This window comes from Phalacrocorax carbo, chromosome 2 (genome assembly GCF_963921805.1).
Source record: "Phalacrocorax carbo chromosome 2, bPhaCar2.1, whole genome shotgun sequence".
Taxonomy (NCBI): Eukaryota; Metazoa; Chordata; class Aves; order Suliformes; family Phalacrocoracidae; genus Phalacrocorax; species Phalacrocorax carbo.
In genome coordinates, this window is record NC_087514.1 from 134564399 (window position 1) to 134589269 (window position 24871).

Here is a 24871-nt window from a genome sequence, read left to right on the forward strand (position 1 = left end):
TTATATTCTGAAGAAAATAGCTATGTCAGCATTAGTATCCTTAATCATCCATAGCATCGCAGTTCCTTAGTTCAGCTGCATTAACACTCCTTAATCCTTTGCCTATAGCCCTTTGATGTTGTCATTGGTAATTTCCCTTCTTTCCCCATAGGTTTTCCAGCTGCCCCATTATCACCCTTTATGCATTGGCATAAGAGGGGAAAAAAACCCAAAACAACCCAGAAGATAAGCACAGAGCTCAGAAAATTGCCTACCAGGCCAAGCAGAAAAATCAAGATAGGGATGGTGCAGGTGGCACAGTGACGGGAATTTATTGCAAATCTCTGGTGAGAGTGCTCTGCAGTTTCTTTAGGAAAACTCAGCTTCATTTGGGGCAGGGGGGAGTTAAGGATGGTGAGGCGCAGCAGAGTTTGTAGCATGTCCATAAACTGACTCAGTGTCCTACACCTCTCCCTCTTCCAAACAAATTACTCATTCTCAGACAAAAACATAGAAAAATAATCTGTACAACGGCAAGGGAAATCCCTGAATACTAGCCTACTGTGTGACCACACAAGTAACACAGTCCTGAGTTGTTTCTTACAACTCGTGTTGACTCTAAAATATTCCTACTTTCCCATGTATTCTTCATTATGGCTTTGGAGTTTTTTTGACAGAAACTTCTCTCATCTCAGTTGAAGTTGATTCTTTTCATAACTGTTTTCACCTATATTTTTCCTCTGTTCATGGACAGTTAGAAGTGTACTTCAAACTCCCATGGTTTCCACCTCCCACCTAAGTTCTCTTGCACCCTCAATTCCTTCCCCACCCGCCCTCACAACAGCATTTTAACATAGGAAGTGCTTGTATAGCTCATCTCTGCACTACTACTCCATTTACAAAATTGTTGCATATATTCTTCAAACCTCTTTCCCTCCTGCCAGTCCTTCCCTCATACTCCTTGAAGAAACCTAGGTAAGACTTCTATTACTATGGAATTCCTTCTATGATAACCATTACCACTTCTTAAAAGAAACAATAATGTAAAACTTCCTCTTCTGAATCAGATCCTGTAAGAAAAACAGCGACAGCAAATAAAAGGATGCTGACTTTCTGATGTGTGCGTAGGAATGAGTGGATCTGTCTTTGGAGCCTGGAACAGTTTTGAGCATATGCATGACACAGGCTGGTGAGCATCTACCAGACTCCCGAGGTAAAGTGCTCCCCTGGATTTAGGTCCCACTAGATTTCAGCAGCTGCTGTGCAAGGATTTTTATGACAAGCATTTTGAGGCATCAGAGTAATTTCTATGTAGTCCTTGAGCAGTATGTATCTACATGTAAAAGTAGATACATTAATGTAAAGACTCATACTGATGATTTTCCTTTTGCTATTTCTTACACCATTCTGTGCCTTATACTAATTCTGTCACTATTCGTGTCAGCATGAAATCTCAAAAAATCTAGGTATTTTATGTTTCTTGGTGATATTGAAATATGTGTATTCTTTTATTAATTTTAAAACTTCAAGTTGAGACCCAAATTAGAATATCAAAAACTTGATCGGTCCACAAGTTTCACTTCTTTTGTATCCATAGGAAAAATACTTCACAAGGCTTAGGAAAAATACATGTTTTTCAATAGGGATGCTGAAGTAGAGATCAAAGAAGTAGATGAAGAGGACTAAGCATTTACTGCCTCTGCAAGAGAGAGTTGTGAACGGGTAAATAAAACGCTATCACTAATATTTTACTAAACTTAAACAGCAATAGAAAACACCATAAAGTCTCTGTAAGATTAGGCACTAACAGTCTGTTTTCCCTATTCCCTCTCATACTGTTACTGCGCAACACCAAAAAGGTGGTGGCCTTGGGCACCAAGAAAGAAAAAGGAAACTTGGATTAAGAACAGAACAATTGGGGGAAATTATTAAATTAACATTAAGCTTCCTCATTATTCCATTCCAGACTTCACTGAAATTGAATAGCTGCGGTTCCTCCCTGTGGCGTACATACCTTCAACCACAGGGATCATGAAAGAGACAATAGTCTTTGATTGTAAAAACATGATTTATATATTTGGCATTTTCAAATAATTCATTCCATTCCTTCTCTTGTCTCCTTTTGATGATACTCAGTGCCATGACTAAAAGGAACATGTTATCATTAGAATAAAGCATCCTGCATTTCAAGCACATTCATTCACAAAGGGCTTGAATTCTTGGAGCTTGTGTTGTGTTTGTATACTCACAAGCTGGAAGGAGTTTACAACTGGAAGACACAAAACAAATGAAACAGATGTGTTGGCTATGCTCAGATTATACTAAACACCGAAGTACCTTTACAGTCATGCACAGAACAGCCAGCCTGACAAAAAGAAACGAGCTGCTTATTATATAGTGGAAGAGTGAAACCAGCACCGTATTATTCAACCATGCAAAGTCTTCCATTGATTTTTTGCAAGCCTTTTTACACCAGTAACATTTTAAAGTAGAACAAATCAGGTGCCCCCTGATTACACTCAGAACATACACAACGATACACACATGCCACTTATTTAGAGGAGAAAGGCAAAAAAGAAAAGTAATTCATTAGATAATTATAATCCTTTAATATTTCACTCTTTTATCAATTGTCAGCTTCCTGAGCAACAACTACAGTCAGAGGTTGCACTGACACCCAGCTGAAGATCTGCCACTTTACTGCTCTTTCTAAATTGTCACTGAAAGCCTGCTCCTAGTTAAGCACATGCAAGCACAAAGATCCCAGTGAACTTCCTTAGGAGAGAACATGCCTCACTGTGTTTTTGAATGACAACTCTGCTTTGGGATTCAAGTTTTTCTAGTGAGCAGAAGTGTTTGCAAAGTAGCCATAAAGAATGGTTTGCTAAAAACGTGTCAATTTGCTGAAGCTTCCTGTTACGTCTGTGAAAAGCACCTGGAAGGCTTATTGAACAGCAGACATCACTTTTATGTAGCAAAACTAGTCGGGGGTATTTTAGAGGAGCTGTGTGCATATGTGATGTGTTCACACTGAACATGGAGCTTGATGGTGCCAGCCCCTAAAAATAGCACCTGGATATCCTTGTTCTCATCAGCAACCACAACCCTGTCTTCTCTGTCGTTCGGTGCATCGATCTGGCACCCCCTCCCTCCTCCAGAAGAGACAGGCATGGTGGTATGCTGAGGTACCTCGTTTTAGTAGAAGTAGGGGAGATAAAGAGGATGTTTGCATCTGCTGCAAGCACACGTTTTAAACAATATCCCTGCCCCTCAGCAGGCAGTTATCATGTTGTTTTGGCAGCAGGAAGGACTCTGTGGTTTTTCTTGAATGTTGCTCTTTATTTAAACTACCAGAAATAAAGCAAAAATGACAGAATGCTCTGTTTATAAATAATCATTCCGGTGTACAGTTATATTAGGAGGTAACTCAGATGGCATGATAACACCTAACAGGCTAATCTTAGACCTGTAATGCCATAAGATGAAAATAACTAGGCTAAGAATAACTGACCCAGAGGAGTCAGCCTGTTAAAGAGATCCACAGAACAGGGCATTTTAGATTTTCATGTGTTTAACAATAATATCTGCCAATTATCTTCTCTGCAATATTTTGGAAGGCACCCACCATATAAAAAACTTACCCATAACAGCAGTTGGGTAAGGTTAAAATGCAACAACACCTGAAACCTTCCCCATCGTCCATACCAAAACCTGAAATTAATACGTATATACACGTATGTTTGCAGGCCATCTATCTATTCTGCTTTCTCACAGCTTTTGCTTTCTCTGCAAATATTGTGCAGAAGAAAGTGGCCAGGCAGTCGATACAGCAACAGAGGTTTGATTAAAGCTCTGGTAGTTGGAAAAGTTACAAGTGTTCCTCATATCCAACACAAACCATAATGAACTAAATGGATTCTGTGCATAGTTTTACTGGAGGGAAAACTCAGGCTGAAACTGTGGGTGTTTGAGGGCCGTGCAAGCCAACAGGTGTTGTAAAACTGAACAGCTAAAATAATAAATGGCTGAAACTAAAAACTCTTTTGCAACAAAGTGATTTAGCCCCGCACACCAAAGGGAGGGGAGCTAGTGTCCTAGCGCCAGTACTAGGGAAGCTCTGTATTAAATGCAGTGTTTAATGGTATCAGGAAAGACGCTCAAAGAGGTTTTGAGATTATGCTTTTGTAGCTTGCTATTCTTGCCAATCTTGTACTTTGAAATTCTTATTCCAGGCTTTTCCCACAACCTATAAATATATCTGTTAGTACAAAGTAAGACTGTCAGGTAATCATATGGCTCCAGAAGCTGGAACTTAAATTAAACAAACAAACAAACAAACAAACAAACAAACAAACAAACACGAAAAAGCAATGTGACAGCTTTGGATGACAGATGAAGTTGGCAACATTGGCCTCTACTCAATGTCTTCTCAATAGTGTAAAACAGAAAAAAAGCAGCTTCATTCGATTTTATGCCATTTTTGTTCAACTGAATTCATAACCAATGTCTTGTCCAGCATACATTCCTGGGCAGAGCGTCTACTCAAAATCAGTGATATTTTAACTACAGAAGACCTGCAGGTCTGTGTTCCTTGTCTCTTTCTCATTGTATTAATTTTTAAGGGTAAGGCCTTACTCTTCCGTAACAATTAATTCAAATACTTCAGCTACTACTATGAAGCACTATACTTTTTTCTACCTAGCCTTTATGACAGGCGTTGAAAAAGCCCCTCTGGCTGTTACCCAGAACTTCCTTGAACTGAATTTTCACACTCAATTTTTTTCATTGCTCTGAAGAGACTCACAAAACAAAAGCTCAGTGTATCTATTCTCACTTTCCCTGAAGAGTTATTGCCTGAGATACCACATATGAAACATTCTGTATCTGTAAGAAGTTTGTTACCTGATTCAGATACACAAATATGTCAAGTTTTGCATGAATATCAAAGCAAACCTTTAAATTAATTTGCTTTCTGCAATCTCTCCACAGGAACAGTTGAGCAGGTGAAAGTTTTGTTCGGCCAGAAGTTAAAACGGGAGAGCGAATACCAAACAATTTTCCACGAAGGCAATATAAATTCATGTGTACACACATGTATACGTGGTCATGCGGCCAACATGATAGATACAACAAATGAGATAAATTTTGTACATCGGGGTTTACTGAGTGAGGATCGCTCATGAGGACCTGTCAACCCACGGGCAACATGGTGCGTCATGATTCTGTCATTTATATTCAGGTGACACAGCTTGAATTTCCTGACTGGTGCAGATAATAAAATACTGTGACTACATTCACTTACTACATTTGTGAAATTGCATGTGTTTTGCAAGCCTGTAGGTAGATAAGTCAATCAAATTAATCATTCTGAAGCATTATATTCCCTTTAGAATAGTTTTGCTCTATAGATTCCTGAGCCTGACAGGTATCATTTTCCGTATTTCACAGAAGGGTTAGCTGATGTAAGCAGGATTGCATAACTTGCTCAGGTCACCTGTCAACTCAGTGACGAGCCAAGGCTTTAAGCTCAAGATCTCCTTGAACTCTTCATTTTTCAACACCACAGCTTTGGGCAGGAAGCAGAGGATGCCTTATCCAGTAAAAGCCAAGGTGGAATTTAGGCAGGCCAGTGCAAGGCTGTACATCAAAACAGGGCCAGTGAAGCAAATGTAGCAACCTTACCCTTTGGAAAAACAGCACAGTATATTAAATCACCAGAAGTTAATGAACTCTGCATTACTTAAAGTCCAGTATCTACAAATAGCATGGCTGGGTAGGTTCGTTCTTCTCCTTCACACAACTGACATCTATTTGAGTAACGTAGCCCTGCATTAGTTATTTATTGACTACATTTTAATGAGCCTTGCCATGAACTCTACTGCACCAAATGCTTCTTTTCAAGGACTTACAGTTTATTACTTCTATTACAGTAAGAGAAGAGGCCAGTTGAATGCTAAGGTCCACTGTGGCACTGCACACACATGGAAGTTGAGACTTTTTGGGTAAAATAAAAGCAGCAGCATAGTTAAACAGTAATTCTAGCCAAATAAGAGGCTTTAGACTCCAGATCTATTGGTTAAATCGTGAAACTAAAATAATAATGGTATCAAATAAGAATACATCAGCATCACTTTCTTAAATAAAGATGCACAGCGCTTACTGCTGCATTTTACAGCAACAGTACCATACGGGAGAATCTAGTTCAGTCTTCTCAAGATAGCTGAAACTCCTCTCTGCAGTAAGGTGTAGGTGTCTGCAAATTACACAGCTTCTTGAGTCAGTGCCAATCTAGAATGCTCCATTCATAATTAGACTTTTGATTGGTACCTATCCAGATAATCTCATTCATAGTATGATTTACAAGCAGGGATGGAGACAGACAGGCAAAGCAGTAATTGAAGGAATACCAGAAGAACTGCTTCGCATGACAGAAGTATTTCCTGTGCTTGCTATTGTCAGAGATTCCTCAGACAGTTTGCTTTGTGAATACATATCCACTGGCCATTGAATCTGTCCTCTTCGGGGATGGCTCCAGCCCAATTTAAAATCATGCCCGTTGCATCTGGAAACCAGCAAACTTAAAAATCCATTGAGAATTTAAGTTGTGCTTGCTTCAAAGACTTCAAGAATATCAAGTGTGCAGAGTGTAAGTGTTCAGGGATCTGCTCGTTTCTTAAATACATGCAACTTTTTAACCTGAGCAAAAGTTACATATATGTAAGTGAAGATAACTTTAAAGTAAGGACACTGCAATAAGCAAAATTCAAATTACTGATTCTAGCTACTCCAAATCCTAGAGCACATCATCACACCCTGGCTATTTCTTTCTCCCCTACATGCAGCATAGAGGGAGACAATACCTAAAAAGTTACCAGACCTGGTCCTGCAAGACCCTGAACTCGAGGGAACGGAAGGTAATTGACAGCACCACCAGGCTTTGTGGTTCCACATGACATGAATTAAACTGCAAACTAGGTACAATGTCAACTACTTGCAGTCTAGTTGCGTATTTTAAAGGCCAACACAAACAATGAGGACTATTTTATGTTCTACAGAATACATATTTAAATATCTTTTACCTGGATAATGTTCTTGACTAAGTTTTGGGTTGTTTTTTTTTAAAGTCTAAAACCCCCCTCTATTCTACTTGGTACTACAGAGGAAATGGTATACGGGCCTAATGTAATATCAGATACAAATGAACTGTTACACGATATTCTTGTCTCCAGTAAAAAATAGCAGAGCTATAAACCAACAGAAAATTACCTGCCTTTCTTGTGTTTCAAATGTGAAAATTACTATTACTCAAGCAACATTAGTCGGCAGTTACAAGGTAGCATAGTGAGCTAAAAAAAGAAGTTTCACTTGTGTACAGCTAACTTCGACTTGAGATAGTATTAAAAAAAACAACAGGAGGGAGGGGAAGCAGTCAGTCTTATCTTTTTAACCAATACAGAAGCACTGGACACCTGCTAAGCCGTTCAGGAAAACCAAAGAAAAGCAATAACTCTTGAACAAGAGGTTGACACTGTAGATGACTCTGCAGAACTACAACTCTTTCAGAGAAACTTCTGCTTTTACCCACTGTCTTTGCTAGAGCTTCATTGTTCATATTTGTAAACAAGTCTTTCACTTGATTTCTGTCCTTGACAAAGGAACTGTAATGGTGATCAACATCTCTTCTCAGAAGTTGAAGAAATAGTAAATTCTTTGAGATCCAAAAAGAAAAACCAACCCAGCAGCTTTGTAAAGGAATAGAAACATTGCCAATCTTAAACATTACCAGATGGAAGTCTTCACTCCCCTTAGGTATTCTCATTAATTTAGCCTGCACATAATAGCTTTTCAATCTCTGATTCCCTCCTTCAGTCTATAATCATTATGAAGTAGCCTTGGCTTTCTATATTGAAAATCACTAATCATAAGGTTAAGACATATCCAAGCCTTTTATAACAAGTAAGATATTACCATTTGACACAATCTCTCACAATTTATTTTCATAACTGAAACTAGAAGTCTGCTCTAAAATTGTATATAAGAAAGAAACACAAGTAAAACTTTAGGTTCTTTTTCTACAAAGCAGGAATAGTAACAGTTTGTTGTTTGGTTGGTTGGTTTTTTTTAGAAAAACAAACAATCATGGGCTCAACAGGTGTACCAAAACAAGCAATACATGAAGAGCGCTGTGGTCTACTAATTTAATTAATCTTAAAAACTGAGAAGCACTGCCAAGTTTTGTGAAAGAACAAGTGAAAGAACAAGAACAAGAATAAAAAAGAACAAGAAAAAAAGAATGAAAAAGAAGAAAAAAAAACAACAAAGAAAAAAGAAAAAGGGGGTAAACTAAGATTTAAAGTACATGTAAACAATTCACCCTGCACTGTACATTTAGGTCCTCTATAAAGCCAACTTTATGAAAAACAGTCAGAAACCTAGGATTAAAAAGTACAAAACAGACAATATTGTGCCTCAAAAGACAGAGTTGCAGCCCAGTAAAAACAGAACTGGAATTCACAGAGTCTGAGAATGGGCAAGAGTAACCTGAAATTTTGATTTTTTTTAGCCTGTCTAAATTGACATTTTATCCGAACAGCAACAATTCTTCCAACTTAATTCATCCTCAGTACATCATTCGCAGATCTCAAACGCAGCTAGCGAAGAAACTAGAAAATACAAGGGTAGCTTCAAATACATGAGGAAATGTCCAGTGTTCTTTCAGAGCAGCTTTGAAATAACTTCATTAAAAAACACATCCAATTTACATCTCAGTGAGTCATTACATATGACTGCCATTGCCAGGGTCACAAATATTTTTTAAGTAACAAAATAAGCCAGGCATATTAAAGACATTTTAAGGTATCACTGTAACAAAAAGAGAACGGGATTAGTACTAAACCCCCTTTGTATGCAAACCGGAGAAAAGGAAACTCACAGAAAGACCAAATCCTGTTTACAACAGACATATGACCAGAATTGCCTATGAGGGGCTCTAACTGCAGCCTCCTGACAAGGTCTGTCTGAGGAAGCCTCTCTCTGTGAATAAGCCTGAACCACGAGCCCCATTTTGCAACCACGCAACAAAACAAACAAGGAATCCCGAACTAGATTTCTGTTGTGAGCTTTTTGCTCTGGCTGGAAAGCAGCAGACTGAAGGAGACAAACTCCCCACAAAAGCAGCAGCTGCTATCTAACGTACTATCACAGAGATAATTATTTAACAACTGACATAAAGCCCACAAAAATAAAGTCACTTCTTTAAAGAAGGGGTGTTTTCTTGTCACGCTAGGCTGTATTTTCCTGGTCAGCCACCGAAGTCCGAGGTACGGAGCTGTCTCTTACCTGAGCTGATCATACTGTGCATTCTTTGCTGAGCCAAGAGCTGTTCACGTCCAGAAACCCCATCTGAGGAAAAACACGATTCACTCTCGTAAATTGTCTGCAGCATATTCCAACCAGTCTGCACTTCAGCTACACGAGAGATTCATCACTGCATTTGCACAGGGGCGCTGGGCACGACCCTCTGCGGTCCTACCTCCTCCAGCAAGCGTTGTAAGATAATACGCTTCGGCAATTAGCAATGTTTAAACATTTGCACAAGTATCTATCGGGAGAGGGAAAAAACACCAAATCCACTCTCGGCAGCCCCCGCCTGCCGGAAGGGAGCCGCGAGCGCGCGGGGGGCTGTGCGCCGCCGAGTTTGAGCAGTTGCGTTCGGGCAGCCAACAGCAGGTGGAAGAAGAAATGAAGAAATATCTCTGCGCTTCGGGCTTTCTGGCGGGGCGGGGGGGAAACACAGCCTTTTACAAACCATCAAACCAAATAAGCCACCTTTCCAGGGACCGGGGGCCCTCGAGGTTTTAGTCTGAATTACCCTAGCCCGGACCAGTGTTGCTGTCCCTGCGCCCCTCTCCTCTCCCTGCCTGGCTCTCCCTCGGCCGGGCAAAGTTGGCGGGAGCAGCAGCAATAACTCATTTGCATTTGAATCGACACCCGCGTGGCCCAGCAGCGGCAGAAATAGAACAATGGCCGGCCTGAGCCAAAAATAGGTCAAGCATGGCCGGGTGATTGGAGCCTGCATTAATGCGTTTAAAAATACCACAGCAAACACAGCTGTCCAGTCTCTGTCTTTCAAACCGTCGTCGGTCGGCTGTCCTCCCTCTGCCGCTCGGCCTCGAGAGTGCGATTAACCCCTTCCCCCTGCCCAGCCCGTTTCGGTGGGGAGAAGTCAAGGAGGGAGGAAGGCAAGCAGGGAGCGGGACAGAAACACCCGGGACTGGCGCCCCTCTCCCTCCTTGCCCTACCCTGGGGAGTGTTTTGTGAGAAGCGAGCAAAACGCCACGGCTGCTGTATCGGTCCCAAAATAACGCCGGGAGGTTTTGCTGGCAATGTGGTTTCTGCCTCGCCCACGCGCAGCCATCCTGCTGTTCTATTTTTGCTGCCCGTTCCTCTGGCTACGCCGCAGTTGGCTTTGGCGGGGGAGCCGGGCTGCTGCCTGCTCCCCGCAGGACCTGCAGCCGCCTCAGGAGAGGCAATTTCTGAAGCTAACAGGGCTTGGGGGGAGCAGAAGGTGGGGGCAGATGTTATTGAGGGTTTTGTGCATGCAGTTATAAGCAGTCTTTCCGTATTTAGCATGCTTGATATAATTCTTATAGTAAGTCACCAGTTGTGGCACAGCATGTTAGACACGTTACCGACAATGCACTATTGGGTTGACTTGTTAAAATTTGGAGAGGGGCTGAGCAGCTCACGCTTATTTTTAGAAGGATTAGGCAATTTGCACAGCGCCTTTCTCAGTTTTACAAGATGATGTGCTTTCAGAAGAGCAGCGTTTGATGGCATATGAGATGACAGCACCATGCTCCTCTGTGTCTCGGCAGGTTTCACACACACTATGTGAAATTCGTTTTTCATAATGATATTTAAAAAGTTGCGCGTCTTGTTTGCTGATTAATATACCTCCATCTAGATGAGTTTCATTTCACTGTTACAGTTGGTACTTTACTCCTCTGGGTCCTGCTGTGCCTTACAGCACTTGTTACACAGGTGACCAAAGCCTGCCACTACCTACTACATGATACAGCAGCCTGACCACTCACCTACCAAAATTATGAGTCCCCCTTCCATGTCCCTGCTCTAGGGAGCAACAATGGCCACAGGGACACGATTCCTCACTGTAATCAAGAAGCCAGTACAGAGGTCATCTCGGAGCTTTCTAGAAATCCACCAAGTTCTCAACTATCTCCAGCACCTTCTGCTACTGAAGAGTCAAGAATCTGCCCAGTACCTGAGGCTCGGTTCTGCCTTTTGGCAAATGACCATCTGTCTGCTCGTCAACTAACGTGACAGACTGTAGTCAAGGGCAATATTTTTTTTTAAACTTCTCACAGTTGAGTTACTGAAGAAAATAACAAAGAACAATAACAATGAACTGTGAAACTCCTGAGACAATTGGATACTCAATGGCACATGGGGGGTCTGTGGCTCAACTCTCCTCCATCATCCAAAACCTTTGTTTCCTCCATGGGCCTAATGACCTGGTCCTGCTGAGAGTTACCATCTGTCCCCAAGACAGACAGAGACCACAGCAGCTGACAACAGGGTTTTCCCTACAGAATCATCAAGTTAGCACCTATCACTGCTAAATACCCCCACCTCCTTGCCTTTTCTCTTCCCTACCCCTAGTTTTCCCTGGGAGCACTCCTCCCGGGGAAGTGCTGGAGTGCTGCAGGCAGCGTACACCCAGCTCTGCAAAGGGACAAGCGCACGGGCAGTGGCAGCACAGCGACAGGTAGGGTGATACAGTGCAAGACAGGATGAACATCACACATACCATCATACTACTGACAGCTGACAATTCAGTGTTGCGGACATTTTTCTCTTGAAAATAAAAATATGTAAATGTTTTGTGGGAAATACATGGCTCTTTGATGGTGCAGGGCAGAAGACATTTAACACAGTGCAGGGGAGATCACCAGTAGAAACAGAAATCTTCTCTAACGCAGAAAAAGCTTTTTATAGATAGAAGTAAATAAAAAAGTAGAATTACTTGTGCCCTTGAGCCAACGAGAACATGACCCTGTTTAGTGATTCAGTGCCTCAAAATAATCAAGTCTCGTATTACAGGGAAACACTGGAGGAATAAGTTAAAAACAGGTCAGAACACGGAAAATGCTGGAGTGTGGGATCCTGGTATTAGGTACCCATACGTGTTTGAAACTTCTTATATATGCAGCTGCATTTTTAAAGATAGGATTCACAGCTCTGACTGACTTCAGTAACTAAATAAAAGCAAACTATTTTCAAGAGCGGAAAATGTATATTCAGATATATAGCTGCAAGCATTCTTAATTTCAGCGTACATATTTTAAACTGACAGACACATAATCTATCCTATGTTGGCTAATTCACAGACCATAATAACTACAGCATTGTGCTTTATATTTTAGATTATATATAAAAATTATATCCAAATATTTTACTCATGAAGTCAGCCACCCCAAAGGTAGGGCTTTTACAACCTGAATTCTTCCAACTTGCTTCGACGTATTACGGGCCTACTTTGGTACATGCTTAGCTTTAAAGCACATGTGTAAATCTATCCCTTTTCAACATAATATTTAAGCACATGCTCAAATTCTATTGATCGCAATAGAATTTAAACACATAGTTAAATGCTTTGCTGAGTCAGCCCAGCCTTTAACTGCACAATCACATGAGTTTAAACAGCTCCTTTAGAGTCCCACAGGGGAAGGATAAAGGGTTCATGCCTGAAGAAAATCTGGTTTTTATTTTTAAAGCTATGGATGTTATAAGGTGACATTTTCATACAGGAACATGAGGGGTTTTGTTCTGTTTTTTCAAATGCATTTCCTAAACTCGGAGAACTTTAATGACACTGGAGGTAAGAGTAAACTGTTGAAATGATTTAGCGCTGCTGAGGTGACTCTAAATGCCATCAGCAACTTTATCGAAAATGTAAGGCATGTTGGTAGCACTAAGATCTCATTACAGGGGTTTCACAATGTGTTTCCCTTATTTGCCTTCTGAGTTGCTAAAAACAAATAAATACAAGGAAATTAAATTTGGAAACCGCATTACTGCAACATTAAGACTGAGAAATTAAGCACTCAAATTAGAAAGAGCTAAGATTTCTACTGCATTATTAACTCTGCAACATTATAATTAAGTCGCAGTTTTCTCTTCTTACTTTCCTTGTTAAGTACAAACAGTATATTACTGTTTGTTTTTAGCATATCCCATTTCTCACTCATGTTACTCTGGAGCATAGCCTTCATTAATATTAATAGCTTAGTTTCAACTTTTGCAGTTTCCTTACTTGTAAATGAATTCTTGCATAGATTCTTCTGCCATATTGCTCAATCGTATCATATAAATATTACATACAAAATGAAATAAAGAGATGTTTTCTAGCTCCTAGTCATATGCTTTAATGAGGATACCAGTCTTACAGGTGTCCCATTCAACCTTCCTTCAGCCCCTCTGTCACTCGGCAAGTATTCCGTGAAAAAGCATCGCGTAATAACATGCATCGATATCCAACAATGCATAAACAAGTCAGGGCTAAATTAAGGTTGCATGGGTAGTATTAAAGCTGGCCTATTTCAGTACTCAAGTTTTGAGTTCCAATCTCTGCAGTCTAAAGAGCTCCTAACTATTTTTTGTATATCTAATCACCAGGATTAAAAAAAAAGAAAAAAAAATTAACTATTGTATAGAACAGATGTTTCTGTAGCCACAGTTCATTAGATACCATTAGTGCCATGTGAAACCCAAACATCCAGCATAAATTACTGCAGCTTATGCTAGAGGATTAACTAGGTTAACGAACAGCAGAAGACTATTACCACAGAGAAGCAGATGGTTTGGGAGCAGAAAGAAATCAGGGGAGATGCTCAAGCGGTCTGGTTTTGCTCCCTCCTGGAACTAAGGGACCATATTCCAAACCCCTGGGGGAATATGGATGAATCACTTAATCCACATGCTCTGCTTGGAAAGATGTGGTGTGGGAATGTCTCTGATTAGTTTTCTGTGTGGCAAGCCTTTGGTGTTGCCTGTGCAGGAATACACATTGCTTTTTCTTCGCAGTGCCGTGAACCCACAGGATAGGCATTTTTCAAGTGAGGAGAAAACTGTGATTCTATATGTGCTTAAGCTGAATTCAAGCTTCAAAGGAATTTTCTGGGACAAAGACAGACGTATCTGTAGCTTTAGGGGATTTTGTGACAAACAATGGGAGAATAAAACTTTACAAAGTTTTGAGGATAAGGAGAGTTATGCTAGATAAATGTATGGCTTTCTACCATCTCTCAAATAACAATGCAGAGAGCCTCACATCTTTCTCATGCAAATTAGCTTAGGCTTTTTGGAACTAGCTGATCACTTATCACTTCTTTCTCCTCTTAAAATATGCCTTTCTGCTCACATAAAAAAGTCTACTAGAAATTAAGTCCTAGATTCAGGACAACACCTCAACAACACATACTTGATTATAAGCAGGAGGGTTAAGTTAAGTATATGCTTAAGGGCTTCATAAATTCAAAGGTATTTTCCTGAATCACAAAGCTCAAATAATATAAAAAAAACAGAGAGAGCTATCAAATAAATATATAATATTTAGATGAGGAAAGACATACACAATTCAATTATTTGGCTGACACAGTTATTTATCAGGTTGGAACTAAAATCTCCATATTTTGCGGCAAGGCTGAGGCAAATTGCCTACAAACAAGCCACGTAGCCAAAAGCAACGTCAGATATCAACAAATAAATGCCTCAGACCTGCAAAGCACTTTGCCCCTTTTAGGCCATTAATGAGGCAAATAGAGGTATGAGCAATATGAGATTTACTGGCTCTTCCATGGTTATGCCCAGCTTTCTTTGAGGGACATTGGTGCATACTTGCACTGCATCTGCCATGTCTAGCTCCGCCAGACACACCTGGATGGGCATACATAAAAGAACCCTAGAGAACATAACCTACGACAGCTTGCAATACGTCCAGCATACTTCAGGCATTTCAAGCTTGTTGCACATCTACTGAGCAGAGAATCTACCTCCATACAGTGTTTTGCACAGGATTTCCTAATGCCGGGTAGTCTGGCAGGTCAGATCAAACGACCTGGACACTGAGAGTTCCTGGACAACAGACTACTACGTCTCTGTGGCTGGAGAATCAAGAGGAACACCATCTCTAGCTTGTAATACATGCTGGGGTTTAAGCGCTTTTTTGGATTTAAGCCAAGAAATGTAGGCCATGCTTGCTGTCTGGAGAGCTGCATTGTGAAAACCAATGGCTATGCAAAGGATTCAGGATCACAGCAGAAGACAGCCAACTAAACATGAGCTCCTAGGATTACACTGGGACCAAAAGGGCTAATAAAATTCTTGGATATATAAACAAGGTTATACTGAGTAACAACAGTGAGGTGATATATGCATATACCAAAGAGAATGTTCTTGGGATACTGTAATTTGTGCCAGTATAGATACCTGAAAAAGAACACTGAAAAACTGAGGAAAGATAGACATGCCACAAGCATAAAATAGGTTTGGAAAACTGTTGGAAATTGGAAACTCGAAGACCTGAGATACTCAGTTTACTGAAGAAGTTCAGGGGTGGCTTGGCACTGTCTGTATATACACAGGGCAAGATATCCAGTGGTGTAGTAAAATACTCTTTAAGAAAGAAGGCTTTAAGAAAAAATCCATCCATTAGAGAACTTCAAGCCAGACGTGGGCACACATTTTAAACATGTTTTAACCACTGCGGCAACTTAAAAATGAGCTTTACATCAATAGTGGCTGTCTCTCTGGAAAGAAAGCTCTAACACTTCCATAGTGCAAACTTAAGGCAGGTTTTGTTGTAGGACTCCAAGTTAGAAAGGCGAGACCTGGCGATCATGGGGGTACCTCCAAAGCTACTAAGAACTAGTAAGAATTCTTGCTTAACTGATAGGACTGATAAGAACCAAATAGAATAATTATTCCTATATCAGAAATAGTCGTCTTTTTTTAAATCACCCTCTCCTGAAAAGTAGAGGTGTGCTTTTTGGTTGGGTTTTTTTGGTTTGGGTTTGTTTGGGTGTTTTTATTTTTTAAATCCAAGATATTTTATTTTCCTATGAGATTTGTTAACTTTTACATGAGTAGCACAGTGGAGTGCACTGTAAATATCTTGGGAAAGAAGTCTTTGTGAAAAAGAAAAACCCCAACCTACAAATTGTTTGCTTTGTTTTGCTATTCAAAGCTGCCCTTTTAAGTCCAATAATTAGATCTCAGAAGTAGGGTCTTTCTAAATCCAGGCTTGGATTCATGGAAAGACGAGGTGGCTTTACATAACATGCTACAATCACACTATAAAGTTATAGTAGATTTATAGTTGATACCCATGTAGATTGGGACAACAACTGCTCTGTTAAATTTTGAAGCAAGTACGACGTTTTCTTAAATATCAAACTACATATATAATTAAGAGAACTGATACTGCAAGCCATTGGAAGCTTGGCCAAGAAAAAATATCTTACATAAAGCACTAAAAAGAGCCTTCTTTAATGTGTGAGCCAAGGAACAGACCCGCGATGCCAGGCCACGCGCTGGGCTGTTCACACACACCAGTCTCTCCCACTGCTCCGCCTGCTGGGATCTCCTTCCTTTCCCAGCTCCGCCGCCCCTCACTGGGGAGCGTTCAGTCCCATGGAGAAACAACATTACATGCACAAACATGCCTCTGACAGCAGTAACAAATTGACCGCTACTGTGCTATGATAAGGTCACATCTCGTGCCGGTCAATAATGTTGTTATGAAATCACACAAAACCTTCCTGGTTAGCCGGACCAGGACAGCAGCGAAGATCAGTCCTCTCCTTTTTTTTCAAAATGTTTCAGTGAACCCAGATCCAGTTTTCATCTAACTTTCTTCACCATCTTGAACTCTGATAAGAAACAGATCCGCAAACCAAAATGTTATCGATACACCAGCTTGGGTGCAGTTTTTACTGTACTGGTGAATTTGAGGCAATGCTAAAGGATGAAACTGTGACTTCAGTGGGTGAACTGTAATTATTTTGCCTGCCTTCAGTAGGACCAGGATTTCTCCCAAGGAGCAATATGATCTTAATTTTCCTTATGGAAGCAACAAATTTATAGACTGCAAAAGAGAAAAAAAAAAAAAAAGAAATACAACTGAAAGCAAGGTTTCATAATTCTGAAAGGACAATTATGACACATCTCTACTAAATACAACCTCCCACTTTGGGTAAGTAAACCACTTCGAAAATCTTAATGTAGCTACTTACTGTAACAGAAAATACCTTTACAATATATTATGATACTGCCAAAATATGTCACAAACTGACTTTTGTAAATACAGGCATCCAGCTGGTATCCCCAAGGCCAGAATCAGCCCCAAGAAGGCTTTTATCCATACTTCAAGCTCATTTAGCTAAATCATGCAACCTTCAGTTTGCTAGGCAGTCTGTCCCATAAAAGGGATGAAACAAACGGAGAGAGAGGCTACAGCCAGTGCCCTGCAAAGTCACACCTCTGCAGGCAGATGTGGGCAGCTGCGGCTTCCACACATCCCCCCATCTGCCCCATCTCTGGCTCTCAGTAGCAAGAGGAAGTGCTTAAGCTCTCTAGGACAAAGAGGCAAGGATGATCCCAAGTCCCACAGCTTTCTGGAAGGAGAACTGTTCACAGAAAACCTGGCAAATTGTTCTGAGCCTCAAACCACTAGGGAATGGCTAAAAAAGTGCACAGGGCAGAACTGATAATTTGCACTGAAAGCATGGGGAGCTGGGAAGAACATACATTGAATCCACGTTCAGACAACACTCTTACTCTAATCAATGTTAATCAGGTATATTTATATCTTGCAAAGAGTCTGGGAGGGGAAAGCTCTTATATTGACTTCAATCCAAAATGCTGCTGGGAAAGGGCAGTCTAAAAATGAATTGATAAATGAAAAGTAACTCGCAAATGCTGGAATCCCAATGCCACAAGCAGAGATGACAGACTATTTTAGATGAGCTTAAGCTTCTGAGCGGTCAAAATGTAGGATCAAACTTGGGCTCAGTGCCTGTTCTAAAAATAGCATAGCTCTATGGCAGTCATTTACGCACTTCATATTCTGTCGATTGGTAGTCGAGAGAAAAGGATGGCAGAAGAGATGGCAATGGCAGGAGAACACAACCTTTCAGTCAACAAATCAGAGGTTCTACACCATCGCAAGTCAGGTCTTATCTAAGTCATCTGTCATGGATGGACTGACCTGTGTATGTTATGACCGCACTTCACTTCCAGCCCCTTCCCCTGCTTGTTAAAGCAGTTGCCAATGAATTAAACTGCCAAGAACATTTCCCTGAGGTTTGGAATATATTTTTTCACTTTAAAGCTGAAATTAATGTAATTAAAGTGCTATCATTAGTCTATGAAAAATTGAGTGCATTTCAGCAGCCCACAAAATAATGCTGTACACAGGCTAAGTGGCAGTTTTGGCTAAAAGTAACCAGCGACAAAATCTAGACTGTTCCAGGCAGCAGGTATCACCCGTGGACTGCGTCCACGGGAATGAATAAATCACAGCCTAGATTAACTTAAACCTTATTTGTATTCTCCATCTCCTCTCCTTACCTCTGCCAGAATTCCAGCGAAAAAGAAAAGCAAAAAAGGTGGAGACAGAAGACTTGGACAACTAAGAAGTGCACAGATGGTTCGCAAATGATTGCAATGGTTGCCATGACTAAGGAAGCTTTCTACGTCTCCGAAGACAAAGGAGGATAACTAAAGCTACGGGTCTGGTTTTGTGTTATCTGATAAAGGGGTGAAGCAAAACTGGGCACCACCTTAACTAAAAATAGTTGTGCTCTAATAATAAGGCTGTGAAAAAACCCCACAGAGGTAGATTACCAGTGTGATGAAACAGGCTTAAGTTTGGTCAAGATTTATTTTTTTCTATTTAATTGCAAGAACACTTCTAAAAATAGCATGATCATGCTTTACAATATTAATTTGCTTACCATTCTAAACAAAAGTTTGTCTCCATTTTCAAACTGTACACAAATGTGACAACCTTACATTTAAGGAGTAATACTTGAAGTAATACAAGGCGGGCCGGTTTTATTAAGACAACTGCAAAGAAAATGCTACTGTAAGCTATCTAATCACAGCATTCTCTTTTGATCACTATTTACAGGCATACAAAGTGTATTTCTCTTAGAGGCCTTATAAATATGTGTATAAAAATACAAATAGATAAACAACACACTTTCAGCTACTGGTGTCACACACAGCAGTTGAAATTCTAAACTGCACATACATTGACGTAAAAAAAAATAAAGCTGAAAGGTACATGAACAAGTGTCTAGCTTAAAACATGTGATGATCGAATATTTTATTGACTTGTGGCCTAAATCATTACATTCACTTTTGTTCATTTAGTGTCCTCTCAGATGCAGCAGAAAGCCTCCAGCAATTCAGAGAGGCAGTATGCTATTCTGGGATCCATCAGAAAATGAATGAGTTGAGAAGTTGAGCAACTAACTATATTTGCAAGAGGAAATCTCCAAGGCATACCTACGAACAAGAATTTCAGGCTAGAAATACACTAGGATGGTTGCCAACAGAAATATTTAATCAGTCAGTCTTTTACAGTACTGTGGCTCCCATCTCGTTTTTTGCCAAGTTATTTAGCACTGCAGACACCAGCAACCAACAAGTTTGGTAACTGCTTTCATTTCTCACATTCGTTTTCTGGCACTCAGCTGTTTTGTGATACTTAAGCTTGTGACAGGATGCTAAGGTGGTTTGTGTGTACTGTTGTGGTACCAGGAGAGAAAAAAGGTATAGAGAGGGTCAGTAGACCCTTAGTGGCTACATATCCCCTACAGAGGGACCTGCAGCTGTGTAAGACTGGACTGAATGATCATGGCATCTCCACCAGCCATTTCTTCTCAAGTGGCATTTGGAAATACTGTGTTTCTAGGCAGTGCATGAATCCAAGAACGGCCATTTCTCCAGCACAAATGCTCTTATTCAGGACATGTGTCCTAAATAAGACCATGTGTACTTGTGGTGGGTTGACCCTGGCTGGATGCCAGGTGCCCACCAAAGCTGCTTTATCACCTCCCCTCCTCAGCTGCACAGGGGTGAGAGAATATAACAAAAGGCTCATAGGTCAACATAAGGAGAGGGAGAGATCACTCAGCAATTACTGTCACAGGCGAAACAGACTTGACTTGGGGAAATTAGTTTAATGTATTACCAATCAGAATCAGAGTAAGGTAATGAGAAATAAAACCAAATCTTAAAACACCTTCCCCCCCCCCCCCCCCCCCTTTCTTCCCGGGCTTAAAACTTAACTCCTGATTTTCTCTACCTTCTCCCCACCAGCAGTGCAGGGGGACAGGGAATAGGGGTTTGCAGTCCGTTCATCACACATTGCTTCTGCCACCCCTTCCTCCTCAGGAGGAGGACTCCTCACACTCTTCCCTTGCTCCAGCCTGGGGTCCCTCCCAGGGGAGAGTCCTCTACAAACTTCTCCAGTGTGAGTCCTTCCCACAGGGTGATATTCTTCACAAACTGCTCCAGTGTGGGTCCCTTCCATGGGGTGCAGTCCTTCAGGAACAGACTGCTCCAGCGTGGGTCCCCCACAGGGTCACAGGTCCTGCCAGAAGCCTGCTCCAGCCTGGGCTTCCCATGGGGTCACAGCCTCCTTTGGGCACCCACCTGCTCCAGCGTGGGGTCCTCCACGGGCTGCAGGTGGATATCTGTTCCACCGTTAACCTCCATGGGCTGCAGGGGCACAGCCTGCCTCACCATGGTCTTCACCACAGGCTGCAGGGGAATCTCTGCTCCGGTGCCTGGAGCACCTCCTCCCTCTCCTTCTTCACTGGCCTTGTCTTCTGCAAGGTTGTTTCTTTCACATGTTCTCGCTCCTCTCTCCAGCTGCAAAGTGCACATTTTTCCCCCTTCTTAAATACATTATCCCAGAAGCACTACCACCGTCACTGATGGGCTTGGCCAGCAGCAGGTCATCTTGGAGCCATCTGGCAATGGCTCTATCAGACAGAGGGGAAGCTTCTAGCAGCTTCTCACAGAAGCCATCCCTGTAGCCCCCACCACCACTACCAAAACCTTGCCATGCAAACCAAACACACAACTAAACAATACATTTATGGAACATCTAAATCAAACCAGCTACTGCAGCAGTCTTGGCACCTCTGTACTGCTGATCAGCAGAATGATGCCTTCCTGGATGGGACGCAGGTGCTTCACTAGCAACACCATATTAAGGAGCTCCCAATGTGCTCCAACTCCTCTCCTCTCCTGTCCTGTCCAGCATGGCAAGATTTTAAGTGTATTTATTAATTTGAAAGGAAATCAGATGAGTTTTCCAATGCAGCTCAAACAGCACAAGCAACAAAAGTAAGACCCCAAAAGCACAAACTTTATCGTCACAAGGTCTGCTGCCTCATCAAGCCACAAGCACAGTGACAGGAATTCAAAGTGCTGAACAGTGCTATACTACCCCAGAACTCTATTCACCAGCAGCACGACAGGTATTCAAGAGGACTTGCATCTTGAAGATATTGGTAAATCACAGAAAACCTATACAGACAAGCCGATACATATCAACATAACTGACTACCCAAACTAGCCAACATCATTTAAAGATATGCACAGTCAACGGCAGCTCTTTTCTGAACATAAGGGAGAAAAAAGTCTTAGAATTCCATAAATGACATTTTTTAAAAACCTTACGTTTTTAACAATTTGTAGTCATGATGGTATAGACCTAAATTACATTAGTTAAATAAACAGTTAAGGCCTCCTTTGAGAAGGAGAAAAGCGTTCTTCAATTAGTCTCTATACAGTACAAACTTCGCATTTTCTGATGATGCAGAAAATGGAATATTGGATTAAGTAGCTTCTACAAGACTTTGGCTGATGCCTTTACTTTTCATAAAATTTAGGCCATCTTAAGACTTAGAATAGCTAACAGACTCTATTTCCTCCACATCTTTCAGTGCCCCTGTGCCAAACTCCCCCACCAGCGTGTAATTTTCCTGTCCTAGAGGAGGCAGGAAGCGGAGCGTGCCATTTGTGCATTGAGAGAGAAAAGGGACGTTCCCAATTCTGCTGGCGTCACAGGAGAGGCTGATAAACAATCCATATCTTTTGGCCACCCCATCTGACAAGCTTTACATTTGTTTTCATCATCCGCACAAGAAAAAAAACTATACAGAGTAAGGCTTGCTGTATGTTATTCTGCTTGACATGCATGTAACAGTTAATAATACAGTTTTCAAATTTTCATTTTGGACACAAGATATGATAATATCCTCTCCAATCTGAAGGAGGATTGAAACCTTGCCCTCTTGGAAAGTACAACGCCACTACATGATTTCACATACAACAGAGCAAACCAGCCTGAGCACGTCTCATGCCATTCACTGTCATGTGGAGCCAATAATCTATTTCTGACTTGCACGAATGGCCTGTTCCCATATTTGACAAGGTAACATTTGTCCCTATACCTGAAGCAATGTAATTCTTCATTGGCAGAAAGTGAGACCTTCAGCAGTCTTAGTCTGGCAGTACCAAGAAGGAAATTTGCATTTCATTCACATACAGAAAGGAAATACCTGCTAGGTACATGTGGACCTTTTTGGTTTTGGGGTGGTTTGATTTTTTTTGGGGGGGGAGGGGGGGTTGTGTGTGTTTTCTTTTCCTGTGGTAATGCTGTGAAAGATCATGTGGAATTTTTTACATCTATGTATTCATCATGCATTTCTCAAAAGTGCCTGTGAGGGACGGTTAATGAATGTTTAAAAAAAAAAAAAAAGGTCTAGTTGGTTGTTAGGGCACTCAGGATTTAGCAAACTTGAGCTGAAGTTGCTGATCACAGATTTCTAGTGATCAGAGACCCCATAAAACTCTGTGTTCCAGGTCCCCATCTGTCAAATGGGAATAAACAGCAGTATATTTCACATTACTACTCACAGAACAAGTGCTTTAAGGGTGCTCAAACATTGTGGAAGTGGAGAACATAGATGTTGTTTAGGCCAAAATATTTTTGCCAAACTACTACAGTCAGTTAGGAACTGGTAATCTGCATCCTTCCACAGGGAACTGGCAATGCTCTGATTACTATCCACGACTGTCAATGCTTTTTAAAGCCTGTATTATTTCAGATAGCTGATTATTACCAAAATAAAATTGCATGTGATTTCCCCAAACCACAGGAGTAGCTGGTTTTTCCTCAAAAGTTAGAGACAAGCACAAAAAGCCTGTGCTTTCTTTCATATTTCCAAATGTTTTTACCTGTGCTCCCTTAACTTGTCCTTCTCTTCAGAACATTTTATGTAGCTCTGTAAACAGAACATTACCACTTGCAGAAAAATAAGGCTAAAAAAAGTTTCTTATGTCTCTCTCTAGGTTCCCAGGCCTACAACTCAGAGGCATTTCCATTTGAAGGAGAAACAAGACAGCTTAGCAACAGTTGTGGCAAGCAGTGAATCTCACTCGTGTAGACACTAAATGCTTGATGTTAAAGAAAAAGAAATTGTCTACTTTAGCTCAAGATGATGCATTAAAATTTTCTTCTTAATGCATTAAAACCCACTCCCTTTATTTGATCTCCAGCACAGACCTGGCATGGTCAGTTAGTTTTCAGTCTATTTTTGGTATGAGGATATTCAAACAATGATTGACCATGATAAACTGCCTCTGCTCTAGTCCACAGTAAACTAGCCAGTCCTCTTTATACCCTTCCCATGAGTCTGAAAACCTCACTTGCAAATAGGGGTAAATATTTCTGTAGGATTTTCCTCTTTAGACTGACCAGAAGAACAATATTTGTATTGTTCTGGGGCACGTGTTTATAAATGTCATCCTTTTCTTCTTTGTTTACTACTCCCACCAAAAAGGACGGTGTTTTTCAAGAGAAAATTAGTAACTGATAACCATCTTTTCTCACTGTTAGTCTGTCTCTCACTGTTAGTCTCACTTCACTTACTGCAGACGCACAACTGTCTGTCGGGTCTCCCCCTTTAACTCCATCTTTCTTTCACTACTGAAATGTTGACTCCCTCCATGCTTCACTTACTAAAAATCTCAGACAAAACACACTTGAGGTTTCTCCCATGCTAGTCTCTTGTTTGTGAAGAAGTCTCCAACGACCTGGCTGTTCTTCCACCAGCTGGCTTAAAACTCTCCTCCTTAGGTCAATACAAGGAATGGAGCTCCTTTGCTCAGAAAAACCACTGGCATTACCAGGAAATATGGTTCTTTTCTTCCATATCTGAATAGGTATGGAGATTACATATACAGCCAAGATATTTCCATCCAGGTTGAAAAAAGTATTTCAAAGAGGCTTTGTTGTTGTGGTGATGAGCATAAAACACACCCCTCCATTACATAAAAGAAGAGGTCGTGGCTTTGAACCATAATTGAACTACCATTGCCATTGCTACTTTCCTGTTCTTCCAGGGGCTTGGAGACCCTCCACAGACTCACTGACAGCCTGCTTCTGCAAGAGAAACCCTTCCACTGACCTGCTACCAGCTAAGAAAGTACCCTGCAATCATTAGAAGTCATATTTATTCCAAACCCATTAATTCAGACTTCATTTCACAAGGCTTTAAGTGCCATAATCTCTGCTGAATATTGAACCCAAAAAGCAGATGCAAAGCACTCCTCAAAGAACAGCTCGCGTCAAGCATTTATCAGGTCTCCCATTCTTTTCGTGCATAAATGCCTCTCCCTTTTACTGTTTTCTCTCTTGTATTTGCTTTCTATAGTTTCTATGGAGTGCTCCACAATCTCTCCTCCCAGAAGCTTCTGATCACTAATTCTGTTTTAATCTTCGTCT

At 41.0% G+C, this 24871-nt stretch overlaps 1 protein-coding gene across 3 annotated transcripts in view; it reads right to left on the minus strand.

Moving 5' to 3' along the window:
* Positions 1-24871, minus strand: part of HDAC9 (histone deacetylase 9) — a 487110-nt gene that overhangs the window by 277389 nt on the left and 184850 nt on the right. For all 3 annotated transcript variants that reach the window (XM_064444483.1, XM_064444482.1, XM_064444481.1), the window contains exon 3: positions 9319-9381. In XM_064444483.1, coding sequence (XP_064300553.1) covers positions 9319-9381 — 63 coding nt within the window. The remainder of the gene's footprint in view (positions 1-9318; positions 9382-24871) is intronic.